The 19,977-nt window shown below is 52.4% G+C and overlaps 1 protein-coding gene across 3 annotated transcripts in view; it reads right to left on the bottom strand.

Moving 5' to 3' along the window:
* The window catches only part of FLT4 (fms related receptor tyrosine kinase 4), a 57,311-nt gene that overhangs the window by 26,543 nt on the left and 10,791 nt on the right, over positions 1–19,977 (bottom strand). For all 3 annotated transcript variants that reach the window (XM_084215998.1, XM_084215997.1, XM_084215996.1), the window contains exons 2-3: positions 9,210–9,306; positions 3,166–3,437 (exon numbers count right to left, since the gene is read on the bottom strand). In XM_084215998.1, coding sequence (XP_084072124.1) covers positions 3,166–3,437; positions 9,210–9,306 — 369 coding nt within the window. The remainder of the gene's footprint in view (positions 1–3,165; positions 3,438–9,209; positions 9,307–19,977) is intronic.

Consider the following 19,977-nt stretch of genomic DNA (forward strand, 5'->3'; position numbering starts at 1 on the left):
GCAGCCATCCCGGCCGGCAGATAAACACACGAGCTGAGCTTTCCAGGGCTGCCACCCCACTGCCGCCCAACTGCTGCAAGCACAAATATTGACAGGAAGAGCAAAACCACCCAGAAATAGTCATTATGAAATGACTTGGCAAGGCCAGGGACGTTACACCAAACTCTGTGCAGAGTAGGGACCCAGGCTGAGTTGATGGGATGGAGACAAAATTGGAAGACACAAAGAATTGTGAGACTGCTGGGTGGCCTCAGTGACAGATGATTTATTCTGTACTAGCAGCTCCTGCCTGCCCTTTTCCACAGGTTTTATGCCTCACAGGATGCTCTGAGTAGAGACTGGTTCCTAGTGTCTCGAAGCTGGTGTTGCTGGCACCTGTCCTCTGCCAATGTCCCTCCAGCACATGGTCATGATTGGCTTTATTCACGGAAATTGTCCCCTGAGTGAAGGGGGCTTTATAAGGGGGTGATGGGTCTCCATCCAGGAGACACTGGGCTGCCACAGAGTCCTGCTAGAGGACCTTTTACACCTTTTGGTACACTGGAATCAGACCAAAGGATCCCAGTGGCTGACATTTAGTTTTATTCACCTGTGTTTCAGCTAAACCATTGATTTCAAGGGAGTGTAGCATGAGCACAACCATTTGTCCTGAGATTCTTTCCCTCTGATACCCAGCCCCTAAAGAGACTCATCTAAAGGGACAAGTCAAAGATGACTTTGGAAATGATCCTCACCTGAGGATTCTGTTGTTCAAATCACGTTGGGCCCAACCCAATCCAACCCAGGGCTCCCACTGTTAAGTGCATAAACATTTCATTTTTGATCTGTAAAGCTGCTGCTTCAGTGATAGTCATGCTGCAAAGGCCTCACCTCTGTGTGAAGCACTTTTCTACAGTGTAGGTGTAACAATCCACACTCAAGAAACTGTATTGGTCACCTCTTAGGAAAACATGAATTGCCCAGAGTGTTCTTATCTTTATTTCCTGGGCCAGAGGATTGCTGAGTTCTGAAACCACAGATTTGTTTCCCAGTGTGAAGATGTTCCTCATTCCTCTCCCAAACCCTGGGCATGTGAGAAGGAGGAGCTGCACAGCTGCCAGAGGTGAGAGACTATGAGGTCTCCTTCAAGCTCTGATGGCAGCCAAGAACTGATTTACTGGGCTGGCCCTGCTGCCAATGATCTTGTGATTCATGCACTAATTCCCCTCTCTGACAACATCACAAATTTCCTTAAGACTGCCTTAATGGGTTGGATGGGAATAATTTAGCATCTTCTTCATTAATACAGACTAAGCTTTATGAGATGTGGGCTGTATATAGCCTGTCCTACCCTGATGAGGCACTCTGTGTCTACAGAGCTATCTGTAGTTGTAATAAAAGACACCTAACTAGACACATGGGAAGGAGACACATGCATGGAGAGTTCATTTGACCACTGAATTGCAGGTAAAATACAGAAGGACCCATTTTTCCAGGCAAGCACAGATATTCTTTTCCTGGCAATTTCACCAAGCCCTTAACATGAGAAATGAGCTTGATGGATAAACCTGTGGTCTGATCATCCTGTCTCCAAACATCCCCAACACTTACATCAGCCCTTCCAAGCTCTCCAGGGACAGTCTCACATTGCAGCCCAGTTCAGCAGGAACAGGCTTTATCTGAATGTTCTGCAATGGCTGTGCTCACCATATGCCTGAATTTTCCTGACATGTCCCTTCTCTTGCCTGAAAGCCTGTCCTGTCTGGAAAGGCAGATTCTGAGGTTTTCTAGATGCTTGATAACTGTAAGAGGGGACAGCCTGATTGGACTGAGTATGAACATGTGCTGTGCAGCCATGTGCTGCGAGCTGTTGGCAGGATCTGCTGCGCACACACTGTGCACAGGCACTGTGAGTCCCACGGGCCCTGACAGTGTGGGATTTATTGCCCCTAACCTGCACCATGTGCACTCTTTGGTAAACAGTAGAGCAGCTCCTGAGCTGCAGAGAGACTGGAGGTGAGAGACAGTGGATCAGGGGGCAAAGTGACATTTGTTGGATCACAAAGAAAGTCAGTTATTGCAAAAGCACTCCCTGAATGTAAGCCTGGGGGGTTGTACTCATTTTCAGTGTATTTAAGAAGCTCTCTGCCTCCATCCTGATACAACCCCCTAGAGTGTCTGAACACCTCTGTCCAACTCACAAATGTGTGAAACCCAGGCAGGCTCTGTCCTGTTTTAGGGTGGACAGCACAGCCCACAGAAAGAGGAAGCAATTGCCCAAGCAGACTTCAATTCCTCTCCAACAGCTGCCCAGGTTTTCTGATTTGCCCCTGTAGTTTTCTCTGTATAGCTGCAGAGGCAAAATTGGCTTTGCCCTGGGACTTCTGAAAAATGCATCTTATATGTCATGACCTGCCTGGCTCATGACAACTGCACCAACTAATAAATGGGGGTGGAAAGAGAAATAGCTCAGCCAACTGTTTCCAGGGGACAGAGTTCATTTGTCTTGCTGGAGCCTGCTGTGAGCAGTGGGGGAGACGATGGAGGAGGAACCCCTGGGACACGGTGATGCTGAGTATTGGCCCTGAAGCCACTCCCTAAGCTGAGGGTCCAGCCCCAAGCCTGATGAACATCCCTCCTCTGCCAAAATACACCTCATAACCCTGCCTGCATGGGCAGCCCCTGCACAGTGTGGAGAGGAGCATCTGGATCTGTCACTGTGGAGCAGCTCAGGCCAGCAGCAGGTCTGGGAACAGACTGCACATGGAGTGTTTGTACCACTCATCCTCTCCCTCTCAGCCTCAGCTTTATGAAACACTACCACCCCTGGCCACCAGCATCTCAGGGAGCCCCCAGCTGCCCAGAAGATAACTCCTGTGCTTTTTTTAGTGCTTGAGCGTCTCTGAGGCCAGGCTCTCACTCCTTGAATTCCTGCATTCCAGCCCGGCTGGAGCGATGCCCTCGGGATGGGACATAATTGAATCCCAGGCACTGGGATTCCGCCATGGACGGATATTGGTCCCCTGCACTTGCAGGGAACCAGCCCTCAGCCCCCTCCCCAGGCTGCAGCAGCCATGCTCTGCCCTGGGAGGCACACTGAGACCTTGAATCTTTCAGATATTATGTTGGTGCGCTGGCTGCCCCGAGGCCCCCAGCCTGCAGGTGCACAGAACCGGCAGCTCTTACCTCTCACAAACACGTAGGTGCTGACTGCTGTGGTGCCCTCGATTTTGGCATCGATGTACTTGTAGTAGCAGCGGTAGTAACCCGTGTGGTTCGCCTGCGCCTCCGGCAGCAGCAGCACTTTGCAGTAGGGCTTCGTGCCGGTCCCCTCGCAGTCCTCCTCTTGGATTGCCTGGCTGCTGCTGGGGGCTGCTGAGGCCACCAACTCAGTCTCCTCCTTCCCAGCAGGATCCACCTTGCCCCCTGGCCACGACCACTCCAAAGGGTGCTGGCCTCTAGACGTGGGCAAAAAGCAGCGTTAGCTTTGGGCTGAGTGTGGTGAAGGCTCCGTGTGACTCTCTTTTATTGCGCTGTGTGACTCTCTGCACACCTGCACGTGGCCCAGCCAGCCACCAGTCTGGGGCTGAGGCATGGAGGAATGGCCATCCTCCAAGGGAAAAAACAGTCACAAGGAAATGGCAACCTGATTTCCTAAGTGCTGGGCAAGCAAAGGCTCATCCCCTTCCCCAGGGCCACCTCTCTGGCCATGCTAAGCTGTAAGATATCAGCCCACTCACAAGCATGACACTCTGTCCCATGGTAGTGTCCTACTGGCATGAATGCCGGGACAGGGAAACACACAGGGCCCTAAGGGAAAGGTTCCATTTATTTTCTATTCCCTCTCATTATTAAAAGGGTCCAGAGCTATTAGGGAAACACATGGATGTGATGATTTCCCTTGGCTCAGTGTAGCTGCTGGCTGGGGCTCATTGTGTGATGAATGGAGTGGGAAGAAGAATGGGGAAAGGAGAGCAGACTGCAAAGAAAGCGAGAAAGAGAAAAGCAGGAGGGAGTTAGGGATAAAAGACAGCAAGGGGAAAACAAGAGGAGGCTCAGCTGACTGCCTTCTGGGCAGCTGCCAGCTGTTTCCTTTCCCTGTTGCTGTGGGAGGGGGTTCCCCTTGCTCTGCACAGCACCCTGCAGCCCCTCAAAACCCCAGCTGGCTTGGGGCTGCCTCCCCTTCCCACTTCTGCAGAGACACTGGGCTGCAGACACCTCTCTGATGGCATCACCACAAAGCCTGCTCCCCAGCAGCCCAAAGACAGACAGAAAAGTCCAGGAACTCAAGAAAGCCCCAGACAGAACATGCACGTGTGCATTTATAAATAGCTGAGGATCTCCAGAGCGGGAGCTTGCATGTGCACACACGTGCCACCCTAGCTTGTTATAACTGCACTTGTTTACTACAAACAAAACAAGCTTTTATTCCACACTGGAAGTTTCCTTCTGTGAAATCAGAGCCCCTTTCAGAGGAAGGCCTAGCCCCCACTTGAAAGTTTGCCAAATAGCTGAAAGTCACTTAAGTACGTGCGAGAAAAAAAAAAGAAAACCAGGGGGAAAAGAAGCCATCATACGAGACAGCTGTGGGGTAAAAATGGCCTTTTGTCAGCACCATCAGCTCTGTGAGGGGAAACTGGGTTCATCTATTATGCAAGTTGGGAATAGACGTGTTGGCACATGCAGCTCCTCTGCCAGGGCAGCTCCGTGGGCTGATGCTTTTAAGCACAGGCAGACTGTGACCGTCACTAGACAGAAAGGGACAGTGAGGAGGAAGAGTGATAAGGTGCCATTGGAGGGCACAGTGGCTCAGATGCCATGAGGACAGGATTTTTGTCCAAGCATGGGGGAAAGACCTGCCCCTTTGTGTTTGTCTTCAGCAGCTGATTTATCTTCCCTGGATAGAGCAGACTTTGCGCTCTTCCAGCTCGCTGCAGATGAGTTTGGAGAGAGTGTGCTGCACTCTTCCCGTGTTGCCAAGCACAAGGGCTCTGGAGGCAGTGACAAGGCCCTGGGGACAGCCACACAGCCCCTCTTACCCAGCTCAAACTTCTGCTTTCTCTAAAAATGCCATCAGTGCCTGAGGCAGAACTGTAAGTACAGCTCTGGCAGCTTGCGTTCATGAAGCAGAGGCAAGCTTCTCCCAAGTACCAGAGTCTCATGAACACTTCAATGAAAATAAAAACTGAATTTTGAGTTTTTCCCATCCTATTCATGCACACGGAAAATAGCAGTGAAACTGATCACTAAACCAGGAACACCTGGTGCCTCTGCCACAGCTGTCGCTGCTGTGTCCACAGCCCCACTGCACTGGCACAGACCATGGGGCTGTCCCCACTTTCAGCCCAGAGCTGAGAGCTTCAGACCAGGCATTTTTGGCACTCCACTTGCAGGAGGGTAATTGTGAAAGTCTCCAGAGTTTCCGCTTTCTGTTTGTTTACCCACTGGGATTTTCACACATTATCAGATCCACTTGTTCCATTAACCATCCAGGCCTGCAGTAGCTGAGTGACACATATTTATATAAACATGGATGGGCCAGTGCACACAGACATGCCAACCAGCCTGTGGGCAGCTCAACCCAGGCATTCCTTTCAGATGTGCTTTCATTTCCTTTCATATGTCCTTAGGCTTGAGGGGGACACAGAAGGTGTGGGCACTACTGAGTCCAAGTTTGTGTCAGTGGTGTGTTAAGAGCACCAGAAGAAGGCAGGAATGAGGGCATGCCAGGCTCATGTGGACTTATTTCTGAATCTATCCCTGCATTTGGGGAAGGGTCCAAGCAGCAGTTTTGGACAGTTCCTTCTCTCCTATCTGTTACCTTCCAAGATTTATTCCCAAGTTGTTTTCTTTCACCTCGGTGGTAATTTGCCTCTTGGCAATGGAGCCTGCTTATGCCAGCTGGAAAAAAATGCACTGTAGTCTTTTCCACAGCTGTTTTCCTCAATCTTTTCAGGATAGATGCACTTCAAGGGAGATGGTGCATTTGGCACCCCTCTTCTTCAATCCTCTTTGAAACTCCTATGCATGGTATGATGGGCAAAGCTGGTTGTGGCTTTGTGGCTTAGCTGGGATAAACCAAATTCCCCTCAGCACCATGGAGGATGTTCACAGCAGCCAAACACATGTAGGAAAGAGCAGCAGGTGTTGTGTGCTCCTGGACAGTGCTCTGGAGCAGTGGTTGTGGGGTTTCACATAATTCTCAGGCTCCTTCAGCACTGCCACGGTGTTCATTTCCTCCACGGGAGCCAAGAGGGCTCCCGGGTCAAATATTTCCTCTCTGCTACAGAGGGGTTTGCACATCTGTGAGTCAGTTCTGGGAACAGGTCACTGGGCAGCAAAGGACATCCTTGCCCTTCTTCTTAGTTTGCTCTCCACCTGTGTGCCCAGCACCTGCGGGATGGGATGGGGTGGGATGGGATGGGATGGGATGGGATGGGATGGGATGGGATGGGATGGGATGGGATGGCACAGCCAGGACCAAGTTGACCCCTCCAGAGGTTTCTGCTGTTGTGCAGCTGACTCCTGTGGGATTTGCTCCAATGCTCATGAGCTGTAACAGCACAAGCTGTCTGCTTTCCCCCACGCAGACTGCTGAGGGTATGAATGCAGAGATTCACAATATTCCTTCCTTCTAGGAATGGGAGCTAATAAAAGCTGCACTGTCCATTTGGGCATCAGCCCCTTCCCCCTGTTCTGCCACATGCTTGGACCAAAACATCCCTGGTGCTTTCAGCCAGCCCTGGCACAATCTCTATTTTGGGGAATGCTCCTGCACTGGTCCCCTGCTCTGTCTGGGCCTCTCAAGGGTGCCTTGTGCTGGCTGACAAGGGAACAGGACTGCACGTGATGGCATTTGCAAAAGCAGAGCCCCAGCATCTGGTGGCTCCTTGTGTGTGTGTGTTGTATCTGTTAAGCATGCCCAGCTCCAGAGGCATTGCTTACCCATGGCCTGGCACGGGCTCTGGTCACCAGTGAGGCTTGGTGGGCTGTGGAGCAGGAGCAGGGCAGCAGAGCTGGGGATGTCTGAGATCCAGGCTGCTGCAAGGGAGCCTGAGAGCACGGTTGGCTGCATGGCTCTCACGCTCGGTGGGTGAAGCTTGAAAGGTCTCCAGGGAGTCTCACACGGGGGTTTTGAGCTCGTCTTTCTGCTGAAGCACTGCTTCAAGCAAGCCTGTACTCCTGGCTCCAGGGCAGCTCAAAGAGCAGCCAGAGGACATTGCTCTCAAGGGAAGACCAGGGTCAAACTGAAGTCACCTCCAAGACGATGCTCAGCAGGAAATCCCTGAATCCTGGATTTGATTTTGTATTTGTTTCTGCCCTACCCTGCCCCACCACCCTCTCCTTTGCCTGTTCTCTTGGTGGTCTGCATGTTTTTCGCTTCAGCTCCCATCAACACAAGCCAGGTCTTCCCAGGGTGGGCCATGGTCCAGAGAAGAGGTTGGAGAAGCAGCTGGGTGTAATTAGAGATCCAGGGACCAGGAAAGATTTACTCTTCATTCAAATGAATAAGTGTCCTGCAGTCAAAGTCCTCTCCTCAAGACAGACAAACACAGGACTAAGAGCTCAGAAGGAAAAGAGGAATGCTCTGAGCCATGCAGGAGATGCTGAGACTTATCTATCTGCAGATGGTGTGAAGGACAATGCACAGCCCCAAGGAGCACATCTGGGACAGCAGGATGCAGGGGCAAGGAGCAGCCAAAGAGCAATATGGGCAGAGGGTATGTGGGTTTTAGTGCTGTTTGCAGATGGTCCTGGGCTCTTCAGCTGACCAGTTCAGTCCTTCACATCTGCAGAAAACAGTTTCTTTTACCACACCTCTAACTTCAGCATGTCCTTTAAACTTGGCTCAATCTACAGACAACAGTCTTGAAAGTGCTTTCTGTGTCCCTTTCTGGGCTCCTACTGAGAAAGGCTCTGTCCTGATTCTAAGCTCATTCAGAATATCCTCACCGAGTCTCACCTCTTCCAAGGTTTTAATAGAGAGTGTCAGTTCCCACATCCCTCTGTGGGGAAAAGTACCATGGCAGAGCACTGGAATTCCCAAACTCCCTTCTCTTCCTCTATGCTCCCACAGTGGCTCTATGGCTGACCACAACCCCCCAGGACAGTCAGGGACAGATCTCCAACTCACACATTTTCTACATCTCAGCACTCACGATGGCTCCTCAAGTCACCGGATGAAAACAAGCCCACAACCACTCAGATTCCCAGACCGAGGGAAAGCAGTTGAGTAATTAATATCAACAACCTTTCCTCTGTCCTTCTCCCTTGGTTATGAACTGATTCACAAAGGAAAAGCAATGCCATCTGTTCCAGGAAAAGTTAAATATGTTTGTGACAAGACATGAACACAATGCCAGCCAAGTGTTTGCAGTAATTGCTCTGTGGTTATATATAACACTGAGAAACACCCATCTGAGGCCCACGCTGAATTTAGATCCCCACTGGACCCAGCATTCAGATCCGAAGCATGGATCTGTTTTCAGCTGCTGAAGGGAAACTCCAGGAAAATTGACCTTGGGCAGTTCTCCCACTTGTTTATGGCATTTTTTTTCTGCTTTCTGAGACAGGAGACAGTCCAGAAAACATGCACAGCCAAGTGTCCCAGCATAGATAAATCAGTTCAGACACACCACCTTCTCAGAGCCACAGTGCCCAAAACAACCAGAGATTCTCCAGCTCCTCACAGCTATTCACCTGGCCCAGCTGGGGCTTCTTTTCACCCACATATATAAAGGGAGAGCATTAAATCCCTTCTTTCTAAAAAAGCTGGAGGCCTCTCATAGCCACCACTAACTGCAGCCTTGCCTTCTCCCATGGATATTTCTCAGTGTCCCCCAAATGTCCCACTAGATTTAGAAACCAGAACTTCAATCTCAGTGGCCCCAGTGAGGTGAGAATAAGCAACGTCAGAGAAAGACAAGGAGAGTCAGGAAGATCAGTTTCCCTGAAGAGCTTGCAGCAAAGCTATCAAATCACACAAAATGTTTCTTTATCTTTCTTCTTCTCCAAAAGACTAGAGCAGAGGTTATCACTGAATCCTCTGAGATGTCTTTTGCTTCTTTTTCAATTAATTAATTCACACTTGGGGCATGTGGAAAGTTTGCAGTCAGACATGCTAATTTGCTGGAGTACTGCAGCCATGGTGTCCCTGGTGGGCTCTCCTTGCCTGGTCCTCCAACCCTCACCAGGTAAGAGCAGACAGAGCCACACTTGCTGGTGCCTACCTGCAGGTGATGGTCAGTGTGTCCTTGGCGTTGATGATGTGCTCCTCCTCGGTGATGCTCAGAGTAGGAGGGGTCATAGAATAGCTGCTCACCAGATCTGTGGAGAGAAAGGAGAGAGGGGATGATGCAGGGATCGCCAAGCCTGGGCCCAGCACTGTGGGCAGCAGGTATCCTGGTGCCACGAGCCCAGAGAGGGGCAGAGGCTCCTGAAGCCAACATCTCCTTGGGGTCTGCTCCTACAGGGCAGCTAATGCTGGCTCACTGGGACACAGGAGATTGGCCTGCAGCCCTCCTGGCTCCAGTGAGCAGCGCTTGGGCCAGGGCCAGACAGCCCCTGGGCTCTGATAGACACCCTAGCACAGATGAGGGCCAGAAAGAGAATGGAGGAGCAGAAATTGGGGAATTCAACTGTAGCCATTCCTCACCAGATGAAGGATACTGGGCTTGCTTGGACTAGGGCTCTGAAATGATCCCCTCTGCTAACCAGAGGGAGTCTGGCAGGAGATTTTTCCATACACATGTAGCTTTCTGTAATCAGGGGGACAAATCAGGGATGCCCAGATACCACAAATGTGTTTGAGATGCTCTCTGGAGCAAAGAGGCATTCATGGAATGCCCTTCTCCTGTGGTGCACTCTCAGTCACCTGACTAGGACCAACCTTGGTGGATTGCAGCAGCCCCCTTCCCTGTACCACCAGACAGGCATTCCAGGAGTGAAATTATCCAGGCTCAGGGACAGGCAGTTAAACGTTATCATGCTCTTCTTCCACCTTTTTTTCAGGGAGAGTCCCACTTTTTGTGTGTTTGCATCTCTGGCATGCCAGACACGCACCCTAAGTGAGCTCCTCATGGACAAAACATCTCGAAGTACCGGTTACCCTCAGAGACTACTGTTGTTTTTCATCAGCACAGTGTTGCCAGCTGTCATTACTTCATGATCTTTATCTTAAAACTCCAGCTTCTGGAGATGTGAGATAATTCAAAAGAAGTCTTGTTGACTGCAAAAACAAGCAAACTAACCAGAAATAGAGAGGGGGAAAAATGTTATGGAATGTGAGGCTGTGACTCAGGTAGGTGCTAAATGCTAAGGAAGAAAAGAATGCAAAAATATGCTGCTAGCTTGACTTTCTACAAAAACATGAGGTTTTCTGCAACTGTGTTCTGTGTATGTCTGTTTCCTTCCCTCTAACATTCAAACCCAGGTATCAGAGAGATCTGGCTGGGTTGGAGAGATCTCAGGGATGTGGTGTCTCCACGTGCTTCACAAGCAGCTGTAACACCTTTCCTCTAGAACTGTGACCTGAGGACTACAGGTGGAGAGCCTCAGGATGAGAGGAAATGGTCTTAGGTTGCACTGGGGGAAGGGGCGGGGGGGGGGATTTAATATTCGGTATTAGGAAAAAATTCTAGACTGAAAAGGCAGTCAGGCATTGGAACAGGCTTCCCAGGTAGAGCCACCATCCCTGGAAGTGTTCAAAAGACATGTGGATATGGCACCTGGGGACATGATTTAGTGGTGAACACAGTGGCACTGGGTTAATGGCTGGACCTGAGGATCTTAGAAGTCTTTTCCAACTTTAATCATCCAATGATTCTAGGAATATTTCTCTGTGGGGAACCCTGGCCCAGGAGACAACAAATGGCCACCAGCTTCTCAGCCACAGGGGTGGCATGGGGATCCAGGCTGGTGGAGAAGCCAGGGTGCCACCAGGAGAGGCTCTGGGGGGACAGGGCGGTGAGGGAGAAGCCAGGGTGCCACCAGGAGAGGCTCTGGGGGGACAGGGCGGTGAGGGACGTGCGGAGCGGCACCGCCAGCCCTGCCAGGCCCGGCCTGCCGGCCTCCTTCTCCCCAATTGTTCTCCACTTCCTTCCCGCCTGCGCCGGCTCCGAGGTGGTGTCCCCATGGCTGCCCCCATGGCAACAGCAGGGTGACAGCCATCTCCCCCCGGAGGTGGTGTCCCCATGGCTGCCCCCACGGCAACAGCAGGGTGACAGCCATCTCCCCCCGCCATCTCCGGCATCCCCTCCACTTGCCCACATGAAGGAGCGCCAGCCCAGGGGCAGTTCTGGCTCACCTCCTGTGTGTGTGTCCCCCTGCCACGGCCTGTCCTACAGACACCTCTCCCTCAACAACAACAGCAGCAGCAGCCATCACTTGTCGCTCAACACACGGGTCACTTTGGTCCCTGGGCTGCGTGGTGCTCGGCCACCATGGAGGACGCCCCGCCATGTGCCTCAAACCTTGCCTTCCCGTAAGGAGGGGACATCAGATGTCACACAGAAAAAATGTGCCCTGGGGTGTGAAAATAAATGACCACATTTTTTCTAAAATCCCTTCAAAATGTAACAAGGTTTATTAAAAAAAGGAGGCGGGGGAAGGAATCTGTCTGCTAAGCTGCGTTTCCTATTAATGCCGGACACACTTATCCCAGTGCAAACACTGCTCTCCAGATGGCCACAGCTCCCCTGCCCATCGTCCCAGGGAGCAGCTGGGGGTGCCTGTACCCCCACAGTGCTCAGTCCAAGATGCAGAAGATAATGGCTTGCACAGGGCTGGCTGGGGACAGCAAACCCTCTCATCCTGTCTGTGCTCTGGGGCAGCAAGCAGAAAGGTAATCCCCAAAACTCTGGCATGGCCAGCTCCAGGGCTGGCTGCAGCAGGCACTCAGTTAGATCTTAAAACTGGCACGGTCCCTCTCCTTGAACCACTAAATAAATGCCAAGGTGGCAGAAGTCTCTTGGCCAATGCTGTGCCCCACCACTGGGGCTGGGGGGAGCAGGATGGTGGCAGAAATAACCCTCTGCCTCCCTTCACGTGCTGCCTGGTGACCTGTTAGCAAACAACACCAGGGGGTGGAGGGGAAGAAAGGAAAAGTACGATCTGTGCAGGTTGGGGCTGTGGGATTCCTGCAGATGCATCCTGTCCATGGCCCTCCGTGAGTACAACAGGAAAAGGAACCACTGCTCACTCCGAAAGCACCGTGGTGCAGGGCTGGGGACACTCCTGCTGCTGGCAGCACTTCTGGGCCAGCTCTCCTGGCCATCCAGCCTCTTCACTGGCCTGGATTGCTGGGAACTTTGGGGACTCCCTGCACTGGCTCACACTGGGGACCCACTACTCACGCTGATGCCTGGCATCTTGGGATGCTGATGCCCAGAGCCACCCACAGCATCCAGGACAGGCAAAGGGATGCACAGAGCCATTCCCAGCCTACAAAATCATCTTCAAAGACATCAGCTTTCCCTGCAAAAATTCTCTATCACTCTGTGCTTGCCAGATGGATCCACCCCATGTCTGGCCTTGCCCTTTCCCTCCCCAAGGGAGAGTGTGCCCTGCCATGGCTCTCTGCTGCATTTCGCTCTCCCCAGCACTGAACTTGGTGCTGGGTTTGGCCATAAAATCTCTGCTAACCGACACACAGATGGTTTGTGTCTCTGGCAAATCCCAGGGTGCGAGGGAGATGTCTCCAGAGCATGGAGTGTCTCCTCTCTTCTGAGTGCCTCCTTCCCCACCTCCAACCCCTGTGATGCTTTATCTCCCCAGCCCTCCAAGCAGCTCCCGCTTTCTCCTGCACACCCAATTGTGCCCTTGCACAGGGAAAGCATTAATGTAATTAAAAAGGCATGCAGCAGCTCTGGCTTTGTTTTTTCAAGATGGTTGCAGCTTTTTTCAAGCAAGTTGGCAGCAGGATATTAAAATAAACAGAGGGGGATTGATGGGATGCGGTGAGAGGAAGCAGGATCCCACAGCCAGTCACACCTTGTCTATTTCCAGAGAAGCACATTTCCCAGCAGTTTTCTTTGCCTTGATCTTGCAGTGCATGGCTCTGAAAGGGGCCAGGCTGCACTGAGGGCCTTCTCCTTATCGCTGATGGCTGCTTCATTTTCAGGCCCCTCTACCTCTCTCTGCACCCTGACACCACTGCTGCTCTCAGTTGCATCCTGCATCCGGGGCTCTCTGCCTCGTGGGGAAGCCCCATTCACCCTGGAAAGTTCTATCCACCCCAGGGCATCTCACATCCTGACCTCTTCTCTCCACCCTTGGGCATGTGGGAAAGCCCAGCATGGGGTTTTGCCTTGCAGTGGCTGCAGATGCTAAATCCCTGTAGAGCAGCATCAGTGCCAGAGCCAGCACTGCCACAGCGTGCCGTGGCTTTGGGAACAGAACAAAGGCTGTGTGAGGGACAAGGTACAGCATGGTGTGGTGCAGTATGGCACAACACAGCTCCTGCTCTCCATCTGCTTCCACTCACAGGAAGCCCTGCACCGGATCCTCCCCCAAGCCCCCACACACCACCTCAGCCCCTCTCTGCTTCCCCTTCCCTCCCTCTCTGCTGAGTCGGCCCCGCTGACTGATTAACGGGGCCTTTCCGGACAGGGATTTTGTTCACACTCTGTCCTTCTCGCTGACTTCCTTCCCCAGCACTGGGCTGCTTCACTCTGCTCACAGCCATCACATGGCCCCAGCTCACCGGCCCCGCTCACACTCCTGCCACCACACCTTGGGGTCCTGTGACAAGAGCTGCAAGATCACATGCACAAAACAAAGCTGTCCAGGTGAGGCCTGTCTCTCTGCACCTTGCCCAGCCCAGCCTGCCCACCCCAGTGCTGTACTGGGGTAAAAGATAGGCTGGAAGGCAAAAAAGAGTGTCCTTTACCCCAGCAAAGCTACCCTGACCCTACTATTGCCCCACCTCTACTTTGCTGTTTTCAGACAAAAACTCCCAGTCAATAAGCATCTGTCCAAGAGAGCAATGCAGGAACTCAAGATTGGGACACTTTCTAAAAAGGAAAATTTTGTTTGTGCCAGTGAGCAAAATTCTGCTCCTGAACAGCCAACAGGAAAATTCTGGTACCTCTCTGGCCAAGAGGGACTATTCAAAAGAGCAGCAGTAGCAAGCACTGGGGCAGAGGGAGAAGCTTTGCTCTGCTCTTTCTGCAGACTTCTCCTGCTTTCCAGGCTGGACTTGTTTGAATTAGCAGCATTTTCTGGCAAAACTGCATATGCCCCACAGGAACTAACTAACTCCAGCACCTCAGGTACCATTTCTCCCCCACTCCAGTTACAATTCCCCACTTGCCCTGTGCTGGTACAACTCACTGCCCTTGTGCTGGAGGACCTATGGTTGCCCACAGACATGTGGGAAGCCCACGTGCTGGAGGCAGAGCCAGGCCAAATTCCCACCTACAGGGCTGAAGTTCCCCCATAGAGAGACTTGTTCTCATGCACGGGGCAAGCATCCAACTGTGGGTTGGAGCGGCAAAGCGTGAGTGTCACGTCACACAAGGAGCAGGCAGCTGGCAGAGCAGCAGGGGAAATTTGAAGTAGGGCTGTCAGCTCCTCCTCTTCCTCCTCCCAGTGCTCTCCAGCAGGGAGGAAGGCTTGTTTTGCAGAGAGGTGAGATATCACACGAGGCTGAGAAATAAATGTCAGGCTCCAGCCGATGTAGGGATGAAACACCAGGTGTCTTTTCTCCAAACTCACAGTGGGTAAAGTGAGCACCAAACAATGGTGGGAACTGACACCAAAATAGAGCAGATTCTGCCCAGCAGCCTGTGCCCAAGGACTGCCAGGGCAGGGTGACAGCCACCCAGGCCCACAGTGAAGATGGAAGGAAAACAGAGATGGAAACAGACAAATGAAGAAATGAAAAACATAATGATAAAAAACTGAAAATCACCCCCAAACTATGCATGTGCACAAAGACAAAGAGAGCAGACTCCTTCTTTTATGGGTTCATGGAAGATGTTCCCTGTCCTATAACTCAGGGTTGACCCTCAGTTCAGACCTGCCTCAGAAGGGTTAAACAGGGGGGCTGTGCTTCTCAGTGCAGGACCAGCCCCTCTGATCCCACAGCACCATCACAGTCCCACAGAGCTGAACCCACACACCAGGGGCTCACTCAGGCCTTGGGCAGCTCCTTTCCCTTCTCACAGTGCCAATGGCAAGGCATTGGTCCTTTGGTCTACAAATTTTTGTCCACGGACCTCAAAGCCCTGCAACAACACCAAATCAAAGTGGGGTGGATTTGTATCCTCACCAGTTTGTGGGGACGTTCCCAAAGCATCAGACATTCCATTGCTTCAGTTATGACATGTGTCCTTTCTCACGGGACAGAACGGAAAGTAACTGTAGAAACTCAGTTAATGCAAACACAGAGGTGACCATCATTACATGCTGTCTGATCCTTCCTGTCCACCCCCAGTAGTGTGAGACATCATCTTTGCCCCCAAACACCGGTGGGCAAGTTGGTGTGTGGAGGTGGGAGCCCCCTGAGCAGGAACCAACAGGAGGGCTGAGGAAGGTGTCACCAGAGGACCACCAGAGCTGGTGGAAATGCTTTTCTTTTGGCACCAGACTTAGAGATACCCTAAGCATGACTGTGTTTGCTGTGATGCCAGGCGAGGAGGAAGGACACATGTCCAAACAGACAAAGCATTTGGGGACTGAAGGAACAGGGCTTTACTCCAGCTCAGCACCTGCAACCAGGGGAGACCCCAGCCGAAGCATCCCTGCCTGGCAGCCAAGTGGGGAGTGGGATGAGGTGGGCAGAGAAATAAGCAGCACATTACATGACAGCAGCATGGTCACAACACCAGCAGAAGCCACAGCCAGAGCAGCACTACCCTGAGGCTGGGCATTCCACCCTGCTTCCTCAGCCCCTGGCACTCCACAGCGGCACACCCAGTGCCTGCGGCTCTGGCCAAACAGGCCTCAGTCTGAAAATCTGCTTGGCCTCAGAGCATGCACCCCAACAGGTCTCTTTAGCCTCTCATGGCTGATAAACTTTAATTAATTGGTTCTTTTCTGGTACCTTGTAACCACCTGCACTGACAAGTAAGGAGGTAAAAAAAGGCACAAGGTCTCTGGGCTCCTTCAGCATTTCGTCTTCCATGCTGGGTGTCCACCAGGGAAGAGAAACAGAGCAGCTCAAAAGCAGAAACCACTTTCAAGGGAGATGGGCTGTCCTGAGGAGCGGCTGTCCGTGAATCCCTGGTCCCTTGGTGCCTCCAGGCAGGGATTTATATCAGGGCATTTCCGAGCCAGCTGCCCTGGGCAGCGGAGCACGGCTACACCCAGTGCCTGACCATGCTCTCACCTGGTTTTGGACTCTGCTCTGCCCCAGGGTCCTGCCACCACGTCATCCCGCAGCATCCCAAAGAGGGGTCAGCGAGCGCCCGTCTGGGAGCGTTTATCTGTCTGCCGCTCTCCCTCCGCAGGAAGCACTATCTCACCATCGCCCTGCTCGCTCCAGCCCGGTTTCCTGCTCCATCCTGCCAGGTTTACCCTGCTTTTTCCTCCTCCCCTCCCCCTGCCCCACGGCTGTCAGGCCGTGTTTGCATTTCTGTCTCCTGCCGTCTTTCCTCTCCCTGCCCGTGCCCCCCCGCGCTCCCTCCCTGCCCCATCCTCCCCGAGAGGCTCCGTCCTGAGCCAAAGTTAGCCCGTGTCAGGTAGCCACATGTCCGGCCGGGGGCAGCGGGTCAGCCGGGGCCACCCTGCAGACCTCCTCCAGGATCTCTGCTGTCAGCAGCCTCCCCGGGCCCCAGGGGAGCGCCTGTTTGCTGCCCTCGCTCCAGCGAGGGATGCTCCGGCACATCAGAGGGCCGGTTTCCCCTCGGTGGCCGCCGGCCCACCCTTTCTGCTGCGGGCCAGGGCTGGCCAGACGCTGCTTTGTTTGGTCCTCCATTCCCTGGATCGCTGCGCGTTTGTTGGCTGCCTGCTCCTGCCCGGAGAATCCTTTTCCTGCCTTTGAGATAGAGGATGCTCGAGCCATCTGTGTGTTTTATTTCCTTGTAGAAACTAACAAGCCAAGGATTGCTTCCTCTCCCTGACATTTCAGAGGGCAGCTCCGGCTCAGCGGGATGCGCAGGGAGGGGAGGGGGAGCCCAGTGCCTTCAGACAGGAACAGGACTATTCTGTCCGCAGGATTCACTCCCTAAGGGGCAGAAATCCTCAGACCTACCCGAACGCCTGTGGCAGCTCCCACTCTGCCACTGCCGTGGCTCTGCAGGAGCGCTGGGCGAGCCGTCCTGCTTTGCATACATAACCAGCCCTCTTCCAGTGGCCCCTATTAACTGCACGGCTAAACCCTTGCAGAACTCAATTAAAATTATCCTCCCACATCTTAAGGACTGTCAGGTTGCTTCTCTTCATGTTTTAATTTACTTCTTTCAAAATCTCGCCCTGCTAACATTCTCTGCCCCAGCAGGGTGTGATTAACGTGGTGTAGAAGGAGCAGAGGGATCAGATGGCTTTAGGGGACTGATATCAGCAATTAACACTGTTCATTACATCTCTGACTTGAAGGGATGCAAAGGATGGTCCATGGCTTGTGTGAAACGAGTGTTGGTCCAAGTCCACTACTTGGCACAAGGTATTGCCAGCACAAATGCATGGCCAGGATAGGCTAAGGGTATCCCCTGGGGCCCTGGAGGTCTGGGATCTCTGGGCAAGTATCTTGGGAAAGGCTGGTACTGCTGCTCCCTGCAGCAGTATCCCAAAGTTCATCTCTTTGGGATTGCTCAGGAGTTGCCTGACCATTGCAGGATTCAGAGGTTAATCCACCCCGTGACTATCCAGGTCCAACCCCAGGGGCTTTGCTGGGCTGAGGTACCTCTGGCAGGAGTGGGTACAAACCCATGGAACCCTAAGGACACATCTTTGGCCATTGAGAAGGAATGGCAGCCCATCAGTGATTAAAGGGAAATGATGTAATGAAATTACAATCCACTGCCTCTTACACTGTACCTGTGGAGTTACGAGGCAGATGACCAAGTACCTCTTCATGCAACTCAGCTAAATTGTGGATTTTTCCCCTGTGGGATACCCACAGAGAGATTCCCAAAGAGAGATAAGCTCCCAGAAGACAAGTCACTACCAGCTCTTACACACCATGATCCAGGTGACACACCCAGGTCCAGGAGTCTCTAAACCACCCACTGCCATGACAGAGTGGGTACATCCAGGATCCTCCTATCCATGCCAGGGCAATATCCCCTTTCCCAGAGCTCCAGCTGCCCATGCTGGGGCTGCTGGAAGTCCAGGCAAAGCCAAGACCAGTTTCAGCCCCTGGGCAGAGGCTTCCACCAACAGCACCTGGACCAAGCTGCGTGAACACAAAGGGAAACAGTGGAGAGAGACCTTTAGATTCAACTTCATCAACTACAGCTCCATCATGAGCTCCATTTCCAGAGGCTCAGGTGAATTCCTGCTGAAGCAAACTGCAGGTGTGCTGTTGGGGGAAGATGGAGTTCAAGCCATGTGAGGCCTCAGCATCCAACTCTCTCTGGGAGATGGGGAGGCAGAGGCAGCTGACCGGGAAGTCAGACAGAGCCCGAGGGTCGGCACTGAGCACAGAGAGAAAAGGGCAGCAGCATTTGGAAAGAAAAAAACAAGTCACAGGTTTGCTTTTTCCTTGACGTGTGTGGGCTTAATTGCTGGCCTTTGAAGTTTAACTCTTCCCAAGACTGTTGGCTTATGGACAGACTGAGCAGAACACTGAAAAACCCTGTATGCCCCTCAGGGCAGGTTTCCCCCATGTGAGCAAAGCCTTGGGTGCCCTGCCTGCCTCCTGCCCAGCCTGCTATGCCAGACTGACTGTGCTGGGCTTTTTCAGGCGTCTGCAAGCCCTGCAGCTGTGCTAGGAGACAATGTACCTAGTGGAAAAGACCTGCTCCTCCATCTTCATGTCCCTGGAGTCATCTTCATGTCCCTGGAGTCTGCATCCAGATGTTTGCTACTTAGCTGTGAACTGAAATCAACTCAGAGCCCTCAAACCAAACAGCTGCCCTGGAGCTGGCAGTGCCTGTCCTCTGCAGCACAATCCACCCCCAAGCTGATCTGCAGCTGTGAGGCGCAAGAGAAGCTGATTGGTAAACAGGGTAAGTGGGGAAAAAATAGTTTTGCAATTAGATTATTATCTTGGCCTTGGAAAACCTGCATTCAACTCCCCACCTGCTCTAGGCTCCCTGGAAGGCTGTCATACAGCTTCCATGTACCTCCATCCCTGCCTGAGCCACCGAGGGTAGGGCAGCAGAAACTGGGCTGCTCTGGCTTGGAAAAATATATACTGGTGCAAGAAAGGAGGAATCCTTATTCCTTCTAATTAAAGGTACACAAGGAACAAAGAAAATTAATTTAGCCCAAAGTCAATGCAACATGAAAAAGCTACGTTAGATGAGGATGGGCGTAGACAGTAGGAAGCACAAGGAAAATGCAGGAGGAATTTAAACTTCCTGATTATCAAAGAGGGGGCTTCAAGTACTGAGTATAATCTAAAAATAATAATAATAAAGCAAAGGGAAGAGTGATCAGGGGCATAGAGAGAGCTGCTGCCTGGGGAGCACGAGCCCTCCTCCCTGCACAGCCTCTCCGTGCACACCTGCACATGCACACATGAGCATCAGCACGACCCTGGGTGGGGTGGGCACGAGGAGGGCCAGGAAGATCACAGCATACACTCTTCAAAGGAGAATTAGTCATCAGAGGTAGCGGCAGAGGAAGGAAGGCTCAGGTACGAGGTCAGACACAAGCAGTGAGGGCTGACGGAGGAGTTCTGAGCGCTCGCTGCAGATCTAAGAGCCCTCGGTGCGAGCAGGACGGGAGGTGGGATCCCTGGGGTAAATGCACCTACAGCACGTAGGAGATAAGAAATTTCAACCCTCCACTGCACAGCTCAGCTTGGCTTTCTGCCATTCCTGAAAGCAGCCAGAGCTGCCCAAACCCGGAGCCTTCCCTGATGTGGTTAATGAAATCTTACTCTGTTCT

The sequence above is a fragment of the Fringilla coelebs genome (genome assembly GCF_963513975.1).
Source record: "Fringilla coelebs genome assembly, chromosome: 15".
NCBI classification, from domain to species: Eukaryota; Metazoa; Chordata; class Aves; order Passeriformes; family Fringillidae; genus Fringilla; species Fringilla coelebs.